Genomic DNA, 22,584 nt, shown 5'->3' with positions numbered 1-22,584 from the left:
GATGTACACCAAACAAACTACTACCAAGCAAAATCCATGTTCCAAAAGCCAAATGGCGCTCCCTCCCCTCTGAACCCTAACTAAAGGTTATCGAAAACCTACTGCTACCAACACATTGTTGCGATATGATAGTTATCACCCTAGACATATAATTAAATCCTTACCTTATGCTCAATTTTTAAGTTTAAGACGAATTAATAGTAGCGATTTGACATTTTATGAGCAGGCAGATGAGATGAGTCAAAAATTGGAAGCAAGAGAGTATCCAGCACAATTGATAAAAGAAGCTTTAAATAGAGCTAGTAAGATTAAACAGACATCATTATTTTACCACAAAAAACAGAGTCGAAAAACTAGCATCAAAAAAGATCAGAGATTTATTCTATCCTTCGGTTATAGCCCAATGAGTGATGTTATCCGAACTAGTATTCGAAAAAATTGGCACCTAATTGAGAATGACCCATTACTTATGGAGGTCGCAATTAGGAAACCAATAGTATCCTTTCGTAGATGCAAAAATGTAAAAGATATATTGGTCAGAGGCCGTTTTTCCCAAAAAGAGAAGTGCAAAGAGAATTGGTTGACAGCTAATAGTCCAAGGGGTAACCATAGATGTGGACAATGCAATTATTGCAATTCCATAATACGTACAAGGAACCTGAATTTAGGGGGCATTAAGTTTGAAATCAATGGATTAATAACCTGTAGGACCCAATATGTTGTATATGCAGTGATCTGTAACTGTGGTAGATTTTATATAGGAAAAACTATACGACCTATGTATGTAAGATTTCGTGAACATATAAGATCATTAATCACATGTGAGGGATGCCCTAGGTTGATACAACATATGCAGGAGAAACATGATAACAGCGCTCGATGTATGCGATTTGTGGGCATCGTTCACATTCAGCCATCGGCGTTAGGAGGAGACAGACACAAATCTCTATTGCAAAGAGAGGCAGAGATAATTTCTCAGACAGGTGCGCTAGGGCCGCTCGGTCTTAATGATCGGAACGATCTGAGTTCGTTCTTAACATGAACCTTATTGTTTTTAGATTATTTAATACTGAAGTATTGACATTTTAAGATTAAAATGTATCAGTTGCATGAATCACCAAAGTATACTGTGCATTTTCCTGTCTTTTTTAATTTTTGTTATGTAACAATGTGCACTAATTTGTAAATAAAAGGGCAGGTGAAGGAAGTGACGCCAGGGCCTTGAGAAAGCGTGTACGCACGTGAAACGGCCGTAGGCAATTCCACATCCTGACCGAGATCTTTTTGTAATAAAGAAATTGTTTTGCCAGCTTCGGTGAGTGCCTCGATTATTCCTCTACAAATATATAACCAATACTAATAAAATCTATAAAACCCCTGTGGGGTCAAAATGCTCACTACACTCGTAGATGATTTCCCCAAGGGGTGTAGTTTCCTAAATGCAGTCACTTTTTGGGCGTTTTCACTGTTTTGGTCCCTCATTTAGCCCTGCTGTGTGTCCAAACAGCCGTTTATGACCACATGTAGGGTATTGTTTTACTTGGGAGAAATTGCTTTACAAATATTTTATTTTATGCCTTTTCCCTTTTAGACCTTATGGAAATTAGGAAAAATTAGCTAAACCTACATTTTCTTTAAAAAAAAAAATCTGAAAAAAGCTGTAGGGTCAAAATGCTCACTACACTCCTAGATAAATTTCCTTGAGGGGTGTAGTTTCCCAAATGGGGTCACTTTTGGGGGATTTCCACTGTTTTGGCACCACAAGACCTCTTCAAACCTGATGTGGTGCCTAAAATAAATCCTAATAAAAAGGCGGCCCAAAAATCCACTAGGTGCTCCTTTGCTTCTGAGGTCGGTGCTTCAGTCCATTAGCACGCTAAGGCCACATTTGGGATATTTCCTAAAACTGCAGAACCTGGGCAATAAATATTGCATTGCATTTCTCTGGTAAAACTTTGTGTTACAAAAAAAAAAAAAAAATGTAATATGAATTTCTGTAAAAAAAATTATGAAATTTGTAAATTTCACCTATACACTTCTGTAATTCCTGTGAAACGTCTAAAGGGTTAAGAAATTTTCTAAATGGTGTTTTGAATACTTTAAGGAATGCAGTTTTTAAAATGGGGTGACTTATTGGGGGTTTCTATGATAGACGGCCCTCAGAGCCACTTCACAACTGAACTGGCCCCTGTAAAAATAGCCTTTTGAAACTTTCTTCAAAATGTGGTAAATTGCTGATAAAGTTCTAAGCTTTGTAACGTCCTAGAAAAATAAAAGGATGTTTAAAAAACTATGGCAATCTAAAGTAGATATATGGGGGATGTTAATTAGCAACAATTTTGTGTGGTATAACTGTCTGTCTTACAGGCAGATACATTTAAATTTAGAAAAATGCTAATTTTTTAAAAAATTTTAAAAAATTTGTGTTTTTCACAATTAAATACTGCATGCATCGAGCAAATGCTGCTAGTAACAAAGCCCAATGTGTCACGAGAAAACTGTCTCAGAATCGCTTGGATAGGTAAAAGCATTCCGAAGTTATTACCACATAAAGTGAAACATGTCAGATTTGAAAAATGAGGCTCTGTCAGGAAGGTCAAAAGTGGCCAAAGAGGGAAGGGGTTAACTGCACGTGAATACTGGCTGTCAAACACATTCTATTTTCATTTGTTTTTACGGCCCGACGGCCCCCATAGAAGTCAACGGGTCCGATTTTAACGTCTATTTTTCAGAAAGCCCTCCGTGTGACAGCTGTTCAAAACTGATTGTTTGATAACAGTGGCTCAAGCAGGGAGGCTTTCCAGTTGCCCCCCTCCCCCCTTGTGATCAGGGCCCTGCTATTCCTCTTGCACAGGGAGGCCCTCAAAAGGCAACTCAATTGTATCAGTGTCCTTAGGATGCGGATACAGTTCACAGAGCTAGCGAGGCAAGGGAACCCCTGGTTACTTTCCCGCCATTCTGTGCTTTTTTTCTATGCAGGTGGCGCATTGATATCATTCCGTTGGAGTAGGCCTGGTCAGAAAAGACCAGGTCTGCATTGCTGGCAGAGAGGATGGAATGGGGACAGGTGAGTGTGGGCACTAACTATGTGGGCAACATAGAGTTATCTATATGGGCACTGTGTGGCACTAATACATTGCCACTATGGCACTAACTGGCACAGTGGCACTTTCTGGGTGTTTTCAGAAGATTGTCACAAAAATTCCTAACAAATTTAATTCAACCGATTTTTAACGGATGTGAAAAAACGGATGGCAAACGGATAAAAGTAGCCGATAAAAACGGTCAGACGGCCGGGAAATGGATGAAAACTTGGAGACAAGGATGCAAAACCTCAATGAAAAGAGGACAGTTGATCAGTTTGAATATGGCCGTGTGAATATAGCCTAAGACTATTTTTTTTTTTTTTGCAGCCAGGTATCTTCAATAGAAAACAACCAAAAAAATGTTTAGCACCGGCAGCAAATTTCCAGGTGTATTGGCTACCTAGATCCTGAGATTTGTCCGTCCCTACAGTTATGCCTCCAAATACACGCACAATGCATTCGTAAAGTCTTCAGACCCTTTCACTTTTTGTTTTGTTGAGACCTTGTGCTAAAATAAAATAAAAAAATCTTATTTTTTTCCCCATCATTCTGCACTCAATACCCCATAAAGACAAAGTGAAAACAGAATGTTAGTAAGTTTTGCTAATGTATTGAAAAGGAAAAACTAAAATATTACATTGACATAAGTATTAAGATTCTTTACTCAGTACTTAGTTGAAGCACCTTTGACAGCGATATCAGCCTCCAGTCTTCTTGGGTATGATGCCACAAGGTTTGTACACCTGGATTTGGGGATTTCTGCAGATCCTCTCAAGCTCTGTCAGGTTGGATGGGGACCATCGGTGGACAGCCATTTTCAGGTCTCTCCAGAGATGTTCAATTGGGTTCAAGTCAAGGCTCTGGCTGGGCCATTCAAGGACATTCACAGAGTTGTCCCTAAGCCACTCCTTTGTTGTCTTGGCTGTGTGCTTAGGGTCATTGTGTTGTTGGAAGGTGAACCTTCGGCGCAGTCTGAGGTCCAGAGCACTTGATCAAGATTTCATTAAGAATATCTTCGTACTTCGCTCCATTCATCTTTCCCTCAACCCTGACCTGTTCTAGCCTCTGAAAAACACCCCTACGGAATCATGCTGCCACCACCATGGTTCACTGTAGGGATGGTATTGGGCAGATGATGAGCAGTGGCTGGTTTCCTCCAGACATGACGCTTAGAGTTTAGGCCAAAAAGTTCAATGTTGGTTTCTGTGGTCTGATGAATATTGTTTCTCACAATCTGAGAGTCCTTTAGTTTTATTTTTGCAAACTCCAGGAGGGCCTTCGTGTGTCTTTTACTGGTCCTGGGTCACCTCTCTTACCAAGGCTTCCTCAATTGCTTAGTTTGGTGGGGCGGTCAGCTATAGGCAGAGTCCTCGTTGTTCCAAACGTCTTCCATTTAAGAATTACGGAGACCACTCTGCTTACCTTTCATTGCAGCAGAATTTTTTTTGTACCCTTTTCTAGGACTGTGCTGCCACACAATCCTGTCTCTGGACTCTACGGGCAGTTTTTTCTTCCTCATGGCTTGGTTTTTGCTTGGATATGCATGGTCAGCTGTTATAGACAGGGGTGTGTCTTTCCAAATCATGTCCAATCAAATTAATTTACCACAGCTGGACTTCAATCAAGGTTTAGAAACATTTCAAAAGATGATCTAGAGAAATGGGAGGCCCCAGAGCTAAATATCTGTCATAGCAAAGGGTCTAAATACTAATTTGAGTTTTGAATTTTGAATAAATTTGTAATCAATTTTTTTAAATTCTATTTTCACTTTGTCATTATGGGGTATTGAGTCCAAAATGATGGGGGGCAACTTTATTTTTTTTATTTTACCACAAGGCTTCAACGTAACAAAATGTGAAAAAAGTGGAAGGGTCTGAAGACTTTCCGAATGCACTGTACATTATTACTAAAAAAAATAAAATCGTTCTTTTCAGATTGCAGGTCACATGGAGTAAATTAGATCACAACTATTATTGCCAGGATAACAGCAATGAAATGCCCTTTTTACCAGTGGCCCCCAAAGCACCCATAGAAACCATTAGCTGTAACACATTTTAATCCCTTGCCGCTGCAGCCAGTTTGACCTTCGTGATAGAGCCTCATTTTTCAAATCAGACGTCTCACTTTATGTCGTAAAACATTTGGAATACTTTTACTTATCCAAGTGATTCTGAGATTGTTTTATTGTGACATTGTAAATTATTTTAAATGGTAAAACATGGTCAATAAATCTAGTGTTTATTTGTGAAAGACACCAAAGTTAAGAAAATTTGGAAACCTTTTTCTAAATTTGAATCTGTTTGTAACACAGATAATTATACCACACCAAATAGTTACTAATAAACATTTCCCATATATCTACCGTATTTTTCGGACTATAAGATGCAGTTTTTAGCAAGAATAAATCTTGCTAAAAAGTCACTGCGTCTTATAGCCCGCAGTCAAGGGACCCGGCATCGCCGGGCCCCCTGACCGCTTCATTACTTAACCCCTCCCCGACCCATGACGTTCCCGGCACATCATGGAGCGGGGGTGGGGGGGTGATGTATGGAGCAGGCTCACTCGCTGAGCCCGCTCTATACACTGCAGGTGTCAGCAGCTGACATGCTGCTCTAACGGCTAGGAACAGCAATTTCGCTGTTCCTGGGGGTTTAAAGGGGTTGTGCCATAAAACACATGTATCCCCTATCCACAGGATAGGGGATACATGTGTGATCGCTGGGGGTCCAACCCGAAAAACTCACCAAGAGCGCTACATGAGAAGCTTTGACTTCAGCGTTCTGTGTCCGGTAGCTTTGTAGAGATGAATGTGATTCTTCTGCGCATGCACGAGCAGCTATGTATTGATCTCTATAGATAGGGGCTATAGTCAGAGATGCATTAAGCAGGAATACAATCGGGCCAAAAAACCTGATTATTTTTACATTATTATTAATTAATTATTATAATTATTATTATTACATCTGACAGAAACAAAAAAGAAAGATGTGGCCAATAACAAGATCAGATTCATTTCCACTTATAATAATCAGTGGCAAACAATGAGATAAATACTAGAAAAACACTGGCCGATTCTAAATACGGAACCAACTCTCGACAGCCTTACCAGTAAAGCCCCAGATGACGGCCAGAAGGAGCAAAAACCTCAAAGATATTTTGGTGAAAAGTCACTACGTACCAATACAACCGAACCCCTTTTCAAAAAGAGGTCCGTTCAAGGTTGCTACCCACGCGGTGACTGCGTGGCATGCGCTAATATAGCACGGAAAACCTCTTTCAATTCCATCAAAAACTAACGTAGTTTTAAAATCCTACAATATATCTCGTGCAGCTCGACTCACGTCATCTATTACGCAACATGCGGATGCCCAAAGGTTTACGTTGGTCTAACATCTAGACAACTTAGAATCCGCATTCGGGAACATGTACGGGATATAATGGCCGCCAAAGTAATTAACGATTTAACATTACTGAAGACGATTCCTAAACACTTCAAGTTACACCATGGATGTGACCCCAAAAGCTTTTTTTAATGGGGCATAAACATGGTGCATTGTGGAGTCAGAGGTGGTAATGCGAAGAGGATTCTTGAGCAGAAGGAATGTAGATGAATCACCACTCTGGGAACTATGACCCCTTTTGGGCTCAATAAGCAATTGAGCTTTTCTGCCTTGATAAGACCTGATCAGTCCATTGCTGAGCGATTTTAGAAAACTGTTGTTATCTGTCCTACTTTTATATGATAATAATTGTTGGTTCTATGTTCATGATTAGATTTCGCCTGAGGATACCTATAGCATTTGATTCTTTGGATGTCTGTGATGATATATTAAGCATGAGAAATCGACGGGTACCTGTCTAACCATCTATCAATATGTTGATGAGAAGAGATTCCCTCTACGTTAAACAATAATTATGTCTTATAATAATATTTCGGGTCATTTGGACTCTAGATATATACTAAAAAAATCCTTTTCTCATGTTCTGAACATAACTTTTTGCACTTTCTACAGATTTTTTATTTTTCAGTTCACGTCATTTCGACATGATTTTTATGTACCTAACTCACTGTTATAGTAAATATTGACTGGTTTGTCCTTGATTTCATATGTATTATGTTATCGCTTTGTTCACTTTATTCGTGACTGTTTTATATTATTTATTTTTTATGATCTTTATCACTCTGTGCTGGATGAAATACTATTTATTCAACTTCGGTTGATCATATATCACCATACATATGCCTTGCAAACACTAGGCTATCACTTTCACTTTTTGTTTATATATTAAAAAAATTCTGTTATGGTTCTTGATACTATACATGGGGATATGCCTTTAAAATGACTTCAAATTATTAATACAATATAGACATAAACATACTTACGACAGATATATCCTTCTATCTGGGGTTGCACGTGCTGTGGCGATGTCGAGTGCCCGCCTCGGTCTCCTCTCGTCAATACACGGGCACTGCGCCTGCGCTGTCTCCCTAGAGACGCACACGCGCAGTGGTGGTGTGACGACAGGCGATGGAGGTCTCGTGGCCTCAGAGACAATACCGCGCATGCGCCGTAGAACAGGTGACTGGATAGGTCGGAACACATTTGCTGACAAACCTGAACACTATTTAAGAGGACAGGTTACACAGTGTTTTATACCCCCTGAGGAAGCGATATTTGCGAAACGCACGTTGGGGTGTTGTGGCACCATGTGGACCACTTTACTTTCATCTCCATGGGTAAGAATTGTTACACTGGCCCCCCTGGTGTTGGTCTTTTGAGTGATCCACATACAGACTATTTTTAGAACCTCGCTTTGTTTTTATAATTTTGTGTTTATGATATTGTATGTAATAAAAATGTATACATTTTTCTATGATCTGTGGCGTTATGACTCCCTGTTCTCAAGTTTTTGTTATCTCTATGGAGCTGCAGCACAAATAAGCCGGACACAGAACCCGGAAGTTCAGGCTTCTCATGTAGCGCTCTGGGTGACTTTCAGTCCCCTGTTCTCCTTATCGCTAGGGGTCCGAGTGGTCGGACCCCCAGCGATCCCACATGTAGCCTCTATCCTGTGGGAACTAACAAAATGTGTATAAAATTAATTATTTTTTAACAAATAATTTTTTTCCTATTTTCTGTTGTCTAAAACCTGGGTGCGTCTTAAGGTCAGGTGCGTCTTATAGTCCGAAAAATACGGTACTATGTTGGCATCGTTTTTGTTTTTTTTTTAAATGTCCATGAATTTTCTTTAGGATGATACAAGTCTTATAACGTTAGCACCAATTTTTTACATTTTCAAGATAATTTCCAAAACAGAATTTTTTAGGGACCAATTCAGTTCTGAAATGGCTTTCAAGGGCCTATAGATTCGAAATTCATATAAAAACGCCCAATTTTAAAAATTGAACCCCTCAAAGTATTTAAAACCGCATTTGTTACGTTTGTTAACCCTTTAGGCGTTTCACAAAAATTTTATGTGGAGATGCAATGTAAAAACGTCACTTATTTTGCAAATATAAAATTTTAATCCTTTTAGGTAACGAAGGTGGTGTTAACAGAGAGGGGTAGCTTAATATTTATTAGCCTGATTCTGCAGTTTTTAGAAAAATCCCATATGTAGCCCTGGTGTTATACTTGACTGAAACACGTCTCAGAAATGAGGAAGCACCTAGTGGATTTTGGGGCCTTCCTTCTGTTAGGTTGTTTTGCAAACACCATTATAGATTTGCAGAGGCCTCAAGGTGCCAAAACATAAGAAACACCCCGAAAAAAATCTTATTTTGGAAAACACACACCTCATCATGGGGAGAAGTGAGCATTTAGACTCCACAGGTGTTTCAAAGATTTAATTAGAATTGTGCTGTGAAAACAAAAAATGTAAATTTTAACTTTTTCCAAGATGTGGTTTTAGCGCAAAATTTCTAATTTTACAAAAGGCGGCTGGAGAAAAATACAACCCATTATTTTTGGATACGCAATTTCTCCCAAGTACGGGCACATGGCAGTGCACAGAAGGGAAGACATTTGGAGCAGATTTTGCAAGATTGGTTTTCTGAAGCCATGTTGCATCTGCAAGGCCCCTGAGGAGACAGTACAGTGGTCTCCCCAGAAAATACCCCCATTTGTAAACGACACCCCTCAAGTAATTAATCTAGGGGTTTAGTGAGCACTTTGCACCAGCTGCTGTGCATCTATTTCTGGAAAACGCCTGTGTGGTCAAAGTGAAAATTGAAATTTTTCCATAGATTTGCTATTTCAGTGCCCAATATGTTGTGCCCAGCTTGTTACACTGTGAAAAAAAAGACAGCTCTCTAACTATCAGGCCCCAAGCACACGACCGTAAAAACGCCCGTAATTACGGGCCCATAAACTTCTATTGGCCACTGGTATCTTCCTGTTCGCGTACGGGAAGGTGCCCGGGCAGTTGAAAAATATAGAACATGTCTGAGAAAAAATGGCGTCTGAGCGATTATATGACACTTTTAAGGGCTTTAGACGGTAGTGACATAATTTCCAGCCACCCTTTTTTTACGGGTCCGTAAATACGGGTGGAATATGAATGACAACGGACCCGTATTTACGGGCACAGTCCGTAAATACGGGTTAAAATCGTGTGACAAAGGACCCGTATTTACGGCCAGTATTTATGGAAAGGAAAAAATACGGTCGTGTGCATGGGGCCTTAGGCGTAAATACTGGCGTAAATACGGGTCCTTGGTCCCACGTATTCGACCCATATTCCACCAGTATTTACGGACCCGCGCCCGTAAATACGGGTCCGGTGTCACCAGTAAACATGTCTGATCGCAAGCATTTAACCCCTCAGATGCCGATGTTAGATGTGACCGACCTCTGGCATCTGAGGGTTTTTACTTTCCCTTTGCCTTTGCTACCGGTCACCGTGTCCCGCGCAGAGAGATTGTGGGAGCCGTTGTGTTCTTCTAGCAGCTGGGAGCTTTGTGAATGCTCCCAGTCTTGCTATAGGAAGATTTCTCAATAGCATTTACTGATTTTGCTATAGACTGCAATACTGTGATATTGCAGTCTATGGCATTAGCGATCTAATGATCGCAGGTTCAAGCCCCCTGGGAGGGGCTAAAAAATAGTAATAAAACAATGAAAAAAAAAAAAATATAAAAATTCAAACCATCCCCCTTGGCCTAGACCACATATAAAACCAAACAAAAAGAAACAAACACATTAGGCATCCCCGCATCAGAAAATGCCCAAACTATAAAAATATTTTTCCAATACGGTAGCAGGAAAAAAGGTCAAAATAGTCAAATCAGTTATTTTGCCACTTCAACCCCCCAACATTTTTTAATAAAAAGTGATCAAAATGCCAGACATTACCCAAAATAGGATAAAACCGACATCTTTCCACGTACAAAAAGACACCTTACACAGCTGTGTACACAGAAATATAAAAAAAGTTGCGAGGGTCATAGTAACATAACACTTTGTTTGTTTCTTTCAAACTTTTTAATGGTACTAAACCTATATAAATTTGGTATCCGTAATCGTACTTACCCACAGAATAAAGGTAACGTATCATTTTCACTGTACGGAGAACACTATAAAAACGAAACCCATAAGAAAATGGCGGAACTGCTGTTTTTTTTCCAATTCCACCCCATTCTGAATTTTTTTCATGCTTTCCAGTACATCACACATAATATTAAATAGTACGATTAGAAAGTACAATTTGTCCCGTAAAAATTAAGCCCTCATATGGCAGTGACAACGAAAAAATATAAAAAAAAGCTATGACATTTTGAAGGCGGGGAGGAAAAAACAAAAGCAGAAAAATGACAATTAGTCTGGTACTGAAAGGGTTAAGCAGGCTCTGCCTCGTATGGCAATGCCATATATGTGGATGCAAAGTGCTATTTGGGCCCACTGCAGGGCTCTGAAAGGAAGAAGCGCGATTTAGCTTTTGGAGAACGGATTTTGCTTGTTAGTAGTTGTGTTTGGGGTTTTTCTGGTATTTCAATTTATAATGTGGGGGGCATATGTCAGCTTTGCGGAGTATATCAGGGCATAATGAGGTGGTACAATAATGGGGTAAATAAATAATTCAATTATCCATGGATGTGCAATACGCTTCGAAGCACAGGCCGGGTTTATTGGGACAGGTGCAGAACTGATAAATGGTGCGCTTTCTTATACTGCTATCGGATCACACTCCGCACCTTTGCAGTTTGGGAAATTTTGCTGGGAAAGTGTTGCCCTGGCACAATATGGGCACTCACGCTTCCAGCAAATGTTAGTGCTTGGTAACCACCTCATAAAACAGAAGAATTGTTACCCTCTGGCCTGCACGTCAGGATGTTTTTTCACCCCCACCTTACAGGAGCCATAACTTTTCTAATTTTTTCATAGACGTAGTGGTATGAGGGCTGTTTTTTTGCGGGACGAGCTGTAGTTTTTATTGTTACCATTGTGGGGTACATGTGAGTTTTTGATCACTTTTTAATCAATTTTTTTGGCAAGCAAGGTAATTATAAAACAGCAATTCCTGCATCGTTTTTTTTCGTTTATTTTCAAGCACAGCGTTCAGAATAAAGGACATTAATCTGCGGGTCAGCTTGAATATGGAAATACCAAATTTATATATATTTTTTAATGTTTTACTACTTTTACACAATAACATTTTATTTTTTTTTAAATACTGTTTTGTGACAATATTCTGAGTGCCTCAAAAATTTTTTCGTTTTTTTTTAAGGCGTTCACTGCGTGGGATAAATGATGTAATATTTTTAGAGTACAGGTCGTTCTGGACACAGTGATACCTACGTATAGTTTCTTTTTTATTTTTTCCGATGAAGACAATAAGGGATTTTTTATTTTATTACTAGAAAATTATTTTTTTAGTTTAGTAAAACATTGTGTTTTTAACCCTACTAGGGCTAAAAAAAAAAAAGTTCTTATTGTGAAAAAGTAGTAAAACAAAATAACTAACTATATACATTTTGTATTGCCATAATCACTGACCGACAGAGTAAAGTACAGTTAACATGTCATTAATACAGCACATTTATTGCCGTATTAAAAAAAAACAAAAAACATTACACTGACAGGCAGTCTATTAGACCTTTATAGGCTTTCGTGCATGGCAGACATAGCAACCATAACGTTGCAAGGGAAAGGGATTAACTACAAACCAATTAGAAGCCTCGGTTGCTAATGGTCGTGGCATCTAAGGAGTTTATAGGCTGCCCATGATCTACAGTTACGTCAAATGTCGGTAAGGGGTAAAGCCATCCAGCACAGAGAACATTTGACATATATGCATTTTTAACCCTTTCACGACCAAGGACGAAAATGAACGTCATGGTCGGGTGCTAGTTCCCGCACCATGACGTTCATTTTCGTCCGCATTTCAAACTGTCACTCTGTGTAAACACAGAGTGACAGACACGCGCTGACAGCTGTCCTAGACATCTTTCGGCAGTTAACCCCTTAAGTGCGGCGACGGATTGCTGTCGCCGCATTTAAGTGGTTTGAAGCACATCGGCAGCCCCCACGAAGTGATCATGGGGCTACCGATGCTTGTCACAGCAATCGGAGGTCAGATAATGACCTCCGGGTTGCCATGTACGGAAGCCTCGGAGGAACAGCCTCCGGCCGTTCCTCCTCTGCTTCCTGTCAGTGTGACAGTCACGTCACAATGACAGTTAGAGTACATTACACTACGTGTGTAGTGTAATGTACTCTAGCAGCGATCAAAGCTGCAAGACTCATAGTCCCCTAGTGGGACAAGTAAAAAAAGTAAAAAAAGTAATAAAAATGATTTAAAAAAAGTGTAAAAATAAAAGTTAGAAGTTCCATAAACACAAAATGCTTCTTTCCCCTATAATAAGACTTTTATTATAGAAAAAAAATTAACACGTTAAAAAAGTACACATATTTTGTATCACCGCGTTCGTAACAACCCCGACTATAAAACTATAATGTTATTTTTCCCGCACGATGAACACCCCAAAAAAAATCAATAAAAAAACTACGACAGAATCACTATTTTTTGGTCACCACCGCTCCCTAAATAAAGAATAAAAAGTGATCAAAAAGTCGCATGTACCCGAAAATAGTACCAATAAAAACGTCTATCCGTCCCGCAAAAAACAAGCCCTTACACAGCTTTTTTGACTAAAAAATTATGGCTCTCAGAATATGGTGACACAGAAATTTTTTTTTTTATAAATAAGTCATTTTATTGTGCAAACGCAAAAAAAAAAGGACCAAACCTATATACATCTGGTATCGCCGTAATCGTACCGACCCGCAGAATAAAGTAAAAATTTCATTTATAGCGTACGGTGAGCGCCGCAAAAAGAAAACCTAAAAAACGGTGTCAGAATTCCTGTTTTTTTGCTCAGGATTGCAAAAAAATGGAATAAAAAGTGATAAAAAAAAAATCGCATGTACCCCAAAATGGTACCAATGAAAACGACAGATTGTCCCGCAACAAATAAGCCCTCACAGGGCTCCGGTGGTGAAAAAATAAAAAAGTTCTGGCTCTCAGAATATGGCGATGCAAAATGTGCAGAGTGTCCAAAAGTGGATAAGATCGGGCGCCATTTATCAGTGCGACACCGGCCACATATCTATGAAATATTATTTATTTACCGCATTATTATACCCTCTTATTATGCCCTGATGTACTCCGCACAGATTACATATACCCCTGATGTTCTCCGCACAGATTACACATGCCCCCACATTATAAACTGAAATACCAGCGAAACCCAAAACAGAAACCTACCAAGCAAAATCTACGCTCCAAAAGCAAAATGGCGCTCCCTCCCATCTGAGGTCTGCAGCGTGCCCAAGCAGCAGTTTGCGCCCACATATATGGCGTCGCCATACCCGAGAGAACCCACTTAACGTTTTATGAGGTATTGGTCTTCTGTGGCACAAACTGGGCACAACATATTATGCACTAAAATGGCGTATCAGTGGAAAATTGCAATTTTCACTTTGAACCATCCGCTGCTCATTAACCCCTTTGCGCACTATGACAATTGCCCATCATGATGCGGCGGTTGATGTATGGAGCGGGCTCACGTGCTGAGCCCGCTCCATAAGCTGCGGGTGTTGGCTGTGTATTACAGCTGACACCCTGGACTAACGGACAGGTACAGCGATCGCTCTGTTACAGAAGCCTGTAAGAATAACAATATACTGCAATACATTAGTATTGCCATATATTGTACCAGTGATCCAATGATCGCTAGATCAAGTCCCCTAAGGGGATTGATTAATAAAATGTGTAGAAGAATTATAGTTATTAGTAGTGAGATTTTTTTTTTTTTAAAGTTAAAAAAACAAAACACCTTTTCGCATTTTTCTTCTAAAGTAATGTAAAAAAATGAACAAAATTGGTATCGCTACGTCCGTAAAAGTCAGAACTATTACAATATACCATTATTTAATTTGCACAGTGCACACCTTAAAAAAATTTAATAATTGAAACCGCCAAAATCGCTGTTTTTTTTTTTGTCACCTTCGCTCTAAAAAAAAAAATGTAATACAACTTTTTAATCACTTTTTATGTACCAAAAAATGGTACCAATAAAAACTGCAGCTCCTCCCGCAAGAAATAAGCCCTCACACCGCTCTATTGATGGAAAAATAAAAAAGTTATGGCTCTTGGAAAGCCGGGAGTGAAAATCTAAAACATGAAAGCAAAAAATGGATCAGTCCTGAAAGGGTTAATTCATTTCTAATGAAAAAACTTTTGACCACATGTGGGGTATTTCCGTACTCGGGAGAAATTGCTTTATAAAAAATGGTTGTTTTTTTCCTCCTTTATCCCTTGTGAAAATGATAAAATGCAACATTTTAGTGGAAAAAATTTTGATATTAATTTTCGCGCCCTAATTCTAATAAACTCTGCAAAAGACCCGTGGGGTCTGAATGATCACTATACCCCTAGAAAAATTCCTTGAAGGTTTTTCCAAAATGGGGTCACTTTTGGTGGGTTTCCACTGTTTTGGTCCCTCCAGTGCATTGCAAATGCGACATGGCACCGAAAACCATGCCAGCAAAATCATAAATCCAAATGGCGCTCCTTCCCTACTGAGCCCTGCTGTGGGTCCAAACAGCAGTTTATTACCACATATGGGGTATTGTCGTAATCGGGAGACATTGCTTTATAAATGTTGGGTTGCATTTTCTTCGTTATTCCTTGTAAATAATAAAAATTTCTATGTTGTTTCAGAAAAAAAGTACATTTTAATTTTTACAGACTAATTCCAATATATTTAGCGAAAAACCTGTGTGGTCAAAATGCTAACTATACCCCTAGATAAATACCTTAAGGGGTCTAGTTTTCGAAACAGGGTCTTTTATGGGGAGTTTCTATCGTTCTGGCAGCTCAAAACCTCTCCAAATGTACAGTGGGGCCTAAAACATTTTCAAGCAAAATATGAGTCCTGAAAGCCTCCGGGTGCTCCCTTCCTTTGGGGCCCTGCCATGTGTCCAAACAACACATTAGGGCCACAATGTGGGTATTTTTGAAAACAGGAGAAAGAGGGTGATAGATTTTGGGGTGTGTTTCTTCATTTTCATGTTCGCTTTACAAAGAAATCGGTCTTCAAACAAATACTTTTATGAAAAAAGTGAAATTATTATTTTTTTCACCGGATATGCATTAAATTTAGCAAAGACCTGTGAGGTCAAAATAATTACTATACAATTAAATAATTACGTTATTGGGTCTAGTTTTCGAAATGGGGTAGTTTATCGGGAGTTTCTATCGTTCTGGCAGCTCAAAGCCTCTCCAAATGTACAGTGGGGCCTAAAACATTTTCAAGCAAAATATGAGTCCGGAAAGCCTCCGGGTGCTCTCTTCCTTTTGGGCCCTGCCGTATGTCCAGGCAGCGCATTAGGGCCACAATGTGGGTATTTTTGAAAACAGGAGAAACAGGGTGATATATTTTGTGGTGTGTTTCTTCATTCTCATGTTCGCTTTACAAAGAAATTGGTCTTCAAACTGATACTTTTATGAAAAAAAGTGACATTTTTTTTTTTTTCACCTGCTATGCATTCAATTTAGCAAAAAACTGTGGGGTCAAAATACTTACTATACCCCTAGGTAAATACCTTAAGGGGTCTAGTTTTCTAAATGGGGTCATTTGTGGGGGTTTCCATCACTCTGAGACCTATGAGCCTCTGAAAACCTGGCTTGGTGCAGGAAAACAAAATGTACTTCAAAATTTATAAAATTATTATTCAATTTGTAAGTCCTCTAAATTGATGAAAATTTATTTTATTTTTTCAAAAGTGCTGCCAAAATAGAGTAAAGAGATAGAAATATATATTTCATTAAAAAAATTGTACAGTATGTGTGTACATATGTGACATATTGCAGTTAAAAATAGGGGAAAATTGTAATTTTTACAAAATTTCTTTCATTTTTCTATTTTTTTTATTAATTTCCGCAAATTGTATCAGTCTACTTTTACCACTAAAATAAAGTACAACATGTGACGAAAAAACAATGTCAGAATTACTTGGATATTCAAAAACTTTCACAGAGTTATTCTCTGATAAAGTCAGACATGCCGGATTTGACAAATCTGGCTTGGTCATTAAGGTACAAACATGCCCGGTCATTAAGGGGTTAAGGAGTAGAAGAGGTCCTGTGAGCCGCAGTTGAGATATACCATTATACAATGTATGCATATATTGCAATGTTATAAAGGATATGGTACAGTCAAGTGATATGCACAATGCAGGTCTGTATTGTGTGACACAAACCTTGTTAATTCTTCTTGAAGTTGAGTGTGATCAGGTGGAAAAAATTTTACAACAAACTTCAGAACAGTAGTCTTGGGTCCTTTAATTTAAAAACAACTGGAATTAATAAACCTTATATATTAAACAAAGCATGTCAGAGAACATTTCAAATAATATGCACATAAAGTATGAACGCACTTTCAGCCTATAAATAGCTACACTCTTTTGGGAAGACTTTTAATTAGATTTTGGAGTGTGTCTGTAGGAATTTGTGCCCATTCAGCCAGACTTCTCTAGGTGAGGTCAGGACAGATGTTGGACAAGAAAGTCTGGTTCACAATGTGTCCTCCAAATTTATTCTAAAGGTTTTCGATGGGGTTGAGGTCAGCGGGGTTGAGGTCAGTAGAGTTCTTAAGCGGACGTCTCTTTCAAAGGCAGTTTGGAACTCTGTAGTGAGTGATGCAAAAGATAGGCAACTTTTATGTGTTCTGCACTTCAGCACTCCGCTCTACGAGTTTGCATGGCCTACCGCTTTGTTGCCGAGCTGTTCCTCCTGGATGCTTCCACTTCACAATAACAGCACTTATAGTTAACCAGGGCAGATCTGACATTTCACAAACGGACTTGTGGCAAAGGTGGCATCCTATGACAGAGCCATGTTTAAAGTGGCTGAGATCTTCAGTACGATCCATACTATTACAAATTTTTGTCTATAGTTTGCTTGGCTGTGTGCTTGTTTTTATGCACCTGTTTGCAAGGTGTAGCTAAAACAACAGAATTCAATAAATGGCAGGGGTGTCCGCATACTTTTGGCCATATAGTGTAGCTATGTACTGTTGAATACTTCTACAGTAACATGACTTTTTTTTAAATGAAATAGAAACAATGCAAAACAAAAAATCATGATATTGACTTACTTCTGACTTGCTTAATAATCGGTTTCAGCAGGTCCAGCCATACCTAAGAGGACAACACGGATTTTACTATTCGTAGTCACTTAAAACAATACCACACTTGCCTAAAATTGTTACACCAATGAAGCCTATAAGCCTCTCAGCTTCATAATGTTCACAACATGAGGACAAGGGGAAATCCAGTCGAAATTATTGTCTGTTATGAGTCTGTGAGAGAAGATCACATCGGTTAAGTCCGTGATCTCAGGCCACCACCGGCATCCATAATGAAACAGCTCTATAAGGTGCTCAACACCCTTTGGCGCTGCTCGAAGATTTCTGTTACAGGAAATCTGACTATTCTAAACAAAGAATCATACAAACCAATGTTAGGCCCTGTTCACACAGAGTTTTTTTTGGAGGCAGAAAATTCTGCCTCAAAATCCCATCTGGAATTTTGAGGCAGATTTTGCCGCGCTTTTCGTCTGGAAATCAGTGGTCGTCTGAGATCACATGTATCTATGACATATCAGCAGATTATTTTGACTGGCTTTCCCCTTTGAGGGCTGTGTAAAGTCTGATAAACATGTACAAAATATCTCTCCTCCATAAGGAAGAAAATGGTCTCTTCTAGTGCCACTCATGAGTGATAAGCAATGTCTGACCCTTTATAAAGCCTTGAAATATGACAGACTAATAGCCAAACCAGAGACACCTATCTGTAGACAGTCCTATTTTGGAGTTCTTGCTCCTCACTGACAAAGGGTAGTCACCTATAGGTGGCACTAGAGAGACTGTTTGCACTATTGCCCTTAAGACTCCCTATCAGCTGGATCTCCGCTAAGTGAATCAGTAGCTTCCAAAAAAGTGTGCAAACAAAGGTGATAAACGAGGTTTATTGATTTAATAACACATACCATAATTTTTCTATGGTCCTGAAACTCGAGTCCAAAGTAATCTCCTTCAACTAGGTTAAGGTGGCTGCAGACAGCATCTAGGAGTGCTTTCCCAGGGGCTCTTAGCTGAAAAGAAAAGTGACATTATGTAGAATAGCAGAACCATCGCACAATCATATTTAAACTCAAAAGATTATCTAAACAAAAAACAATAATCTTAAGCAATTACCCTTTTATCCAGGGAAAATAATCGTATGTCCACATTGAAACACCAGTTTACAGTTAAATAATCTAGACAAAAAGTTGAGTAACTATGGAAACACTTCTACATTACTTATCTTGTACTGATCTGGAGTGATCGCCTGAATTCTAGTTTAAAGTTGCAGTAACAGTTGTGCTGGTTGTCATTGGAAGAAGTCGACATGATCGTTGTCAAACATCCCAAACATTTTGGCTGAGCTCCTATAATGCAGTGGGAGAGTTCGGTTTTTTACACGTCAGTTTACTGTATCGTGCCTGGCGTAAACACTTTGGGGCAGATTTATTGACCGGCGTTTTATACTCCAGTCATAATATACAGTTCAATGAAGTAAGATGCAATGCCTCTTAATAAATGTGTAGCATCTTTCGACTGGCCATGGGCCACCATTGTGGCATAACAATCAGTCGCATGGCTGGGCCCCATCCCCAATAAATAAAAGAAGAAAAAAAGAAGAAGACTCACCTCATCACTCCACTTCTCCCCCCCCCCCCCCCCGATCTTCTCAGGCACCACATCAGGCCGTTGTGAACACAAAGGTCTAGCGTCAGGACATTGCATGCTGCATCACATAGAAGGCCCTGAAGTTGGCCGGTGTTAGGACCTTGTATGCGCCGCGGCCTGATGTGGAGATCCAGAGGGGAAACGCAAAGCGGTGAGTAATGGTTTGTTTGTTTTTCATCGCATTTCTTTATTTTGATGTTTGATCATGGGGGAAGGCACTACGTGGCCTGACTTTACCCAATTACGCTTTTGGTTACAAAGTGAAATCCTATCTGGAGTAGTTTCTGCTATAAGTTCCGACAGGTTCTGGTGTAAATTATAATAAATTTGTCAGATACTGGTAACCCTGTCCCCATTTTCAAAGTGCCGTCCACTTAGTAAACAGCACAAAAGTGCAATTTTTCCTGCAAAATACAACTCCTGACTCTCTCAGTTTCCGTTTTCTGTCATAGAAAATTTGAAAGACTCCCCAATACACTTCCCAGAGGTAAAACCATTAGAACAAGCCCTAAGAAAACATTGTAGCAGCAAGCAATGCTGGCAGATTTCTGGTCTTATGTCAATCATACACCGTGCTACTCAGGATAAATTCAAGATAGTGCAATGTATTTACAATGTTACCCAATATTTTAAATAGACTCCTTCTATGACTATGTTCACATGGCCATTCGGACCCTATGTTGGGGGTTCAATCACTTTTTACACAATAATAGCCGAGCATGCCGTGCTATTCTTGTCACCAAAATGATGGAAAACTTGATGAACCGTGACGGACTAGGTCATTGGGTTCCGCCAGTCACTGTTTCGATCCATCGTAACACAATATGAAAACATCATAGCTTCCAATACAAACAGAGGAAATGGAACCAGTGTGAACATAGTCTATATGTGAACTGCAGGTGTCTGATGGTGGACATACATTTCAAGCCACTCACACTAAAGATTATTGTCAGCAGATCCCTTATTTTGGCAAGATCTACTGACAATCTAATGTCTATGGTCAAGCTGAGGAGAGCCAAGATGAGACTATATGAATATGTCATTCTGAGGGTATGTTCACACTGCCTATTTTCGGCCGTTTTTCGGGCCGTAAACGCCTGAAAAACATCCGAAAAATCTGAAGAAGAACGCCTCCAAAAATCTGGTCATTGATTTCAATGGAAAAACTGCGTTCTGTTCCGACGGAGCGTTTTTCGCTGCGTTTTTTTACGTGTAAAAAAACAGCCGCGAAAAAGAAGTGCAGGACACTTCTTGGGACGTTTTTGGAGCCGTTTTCCATAGACTCTATAGAAAAAGCTCAAAAAATGGCCATAAAAAAACGCCACGAAAATCGCGAGTGGCACAAAAAACTTCTGAAAATCAGGAGCGGTTTTCTTTTGAAAAACCCGCTCCGTATTTTGAGACGTTTTTGCTCACTGCGTGTGAACATACCCTTAACAGAAAAACAAATTTACATGGTTTCAGTATCCAGTTACTGACACTATTAACCCCTTCCCGCTGCAGCCACTTTTGACCTTCCTGACAGCCTTATTTTTCAAATCTGACACGTGTCACTTTATGTGGTAATAAGGCCTTATTCACACGAACATACATTACGTCCGTGCTGCGCGCGTGAAAATAATGCGCGTCGCACATATCTTTAAGTGAATGGGCACGTTCAGACAGTCCGCGATTTTCACGCAGCGTATGTGCGATGCGTAAAACTCACGACATGTCCTATACTTGGCCGTTTTTCGCGCGTCACGCACCCAAGTGCCATTGAAGTCAATGGGTGCGTGAAAATCCCGCATGACACACGGAAGCACTTCCGTGTGCCGCGCGTGATTCGCGCTACAGTAGTAAAATAAATTAATGAATCAATAAAAGTACCTCCTGCTTTTATGTTTGTAAACATAAAAACAGAGTGTCTTCACACTGCCATATGCGCAGAAATCACGCAGGCACGCACCACATACTGATGCCACACGGAACTTTTGTGCGCGTAAAACGCAGCGTTTTTTTGCGCACGCAATACGGACACGTTAATGTGAATAAGGCCTAACTTTGGAATGCTTTTACCTAGCCAAGTGATTCTGAGAATGTTTTCTCGTGACACATTGGACTTTGTTACTACAGCCAAGTCTAAGGACGCTGGAGCCGTCCGAAACGTGTAGGCTCTGAGGATACCATTCCCCCACTTTCTTCACACCAGGACTCCTTACATTTGGACCTTTTAACCAGGACTATTAAACTTGGAAATTGCTTCCATTTTACCCATTCACAGCGCTGGACCCAACCTTCCTGCTACCCACATTGGACTTTGTGTTAGTGGAAAAATTTGCTGGATACATTCAGTATTTCATTGTGAAAAACACCAATATTTTAATGTATCTGCTTGTAAGACAGGCAGTTATACCACACAAAATAGTTCCTAATTAACATTTCCATATGTCTACTTTAGATTTTCATAGTTTTTTGAACATCCTTTTATTTTTCTAGGACATTACAAGGCTTAGAACTTTAGCAGAAATTTCTCACATTTTCACATTTCAGAAGGCTATTTATACAGGGACCAGTTCAGTTGTGAAGGTGGCTTTGAGGGGCTTATACAATACAAACCCCCATAAGCCACCCCATTTTAAAAACTGCACCCCTCAAAGTATTCAAAACAGCATTTAGAAAGTTTCTTAACCCTTTAGGCGTTTCACAAGAATTAAAGAAAATAAAGGTAAAATGTACAATTTTATTTTTGCAGAAATTCATATTTAATAAATTTTTCTGTAACACAGAAGATTTTACCGGAAAAACGCACCTCAAAATTTACACTGCAGTTTAGAAATATCCCACATGTGGCCCTAGTGTCCTAATAGACAAACACAGGGCTCAGAAACAAAAAGGAGTACATAGAGGATTTTGGGGCCGTTTTATTAGAATATATTTTAGGCACCGTGTCAGGTTTGAAGAGGTCTTGTGATGCCAAAACAAAGGAAACACCCCAAAAAAGACCCCATTTCAGAAAACTACACCCACAAGGAATTCATCTAGGGGTGTAGAGTATTTTGACCCCAAAGATGTTTTTATTAGAGTTTGGACGTGAAAATGAAACATTTACATTTTTTCCAATAAGACGTAGTTTTAGCTAAAAACAAAAACAATGTCCACAAGGAATAAAGAAGAAAAAGTCCAATATGTAAAGCAACTTCTCTGGAGTACGGAAATACC

General features: G+C 39.4%; 1 protein-coding gene across 5 annotated transcripts in view; it reads right to left on the bottom strand.

Annotated features, from left to right (window-relative positions):
- Positions 1-22,584, bottom strand: part of FARP1 (FERM, ARH/RhoGEF and pleckstrin domain protein 1) — a 247,209-nt gene that overhangs the window by 70,285 nt on the left and 154,340 nt on the right. For all 5 annotated transcript variants that reach the window (XM_075852409.1, XM_075852411.1, XM_075852410.1 and 2 more), the window contains exons 3-5: positions 18,642-18,746; positions 17,749-17,791; positions 16,853-16,931 (exon numbers count right to left, since the gene is read on the bottom strand). In XM_075852409.1, coding sequence (XP_075708524.1) covers positions 16,853-16,931; positions 17,749-17,791; positions 18,642-18,746 — 227 coding nt within the window. The remainder of the gene's footprint in view (positions 1-16,852; positions 16,932-17,748; positions 17,792-18,641; positions 18,747-22,584) is intronic.

The sequence above is a fragment of the Rhinoderma darwinii genome, chromosome 2, assembly GCF_050947455.1.
Source record: "Rhinoderma darwinii isolate aRhiDar2 chromosome 2, aRhiDar2.hap1, whole genome shotgun sequence".
NCBI classification, from domain to species: Eukaryota; Metazoa; Chordata; class Amphibia; order Anura; family Rhinodermatidae; genus Rhinoderma; species Rhinoderma darwinii.
The sequence above is the reverse complement of the archived record's forward strand: the minus strand, read 5'-3'. Positions and strand labels throughout refer to the sequence as shown.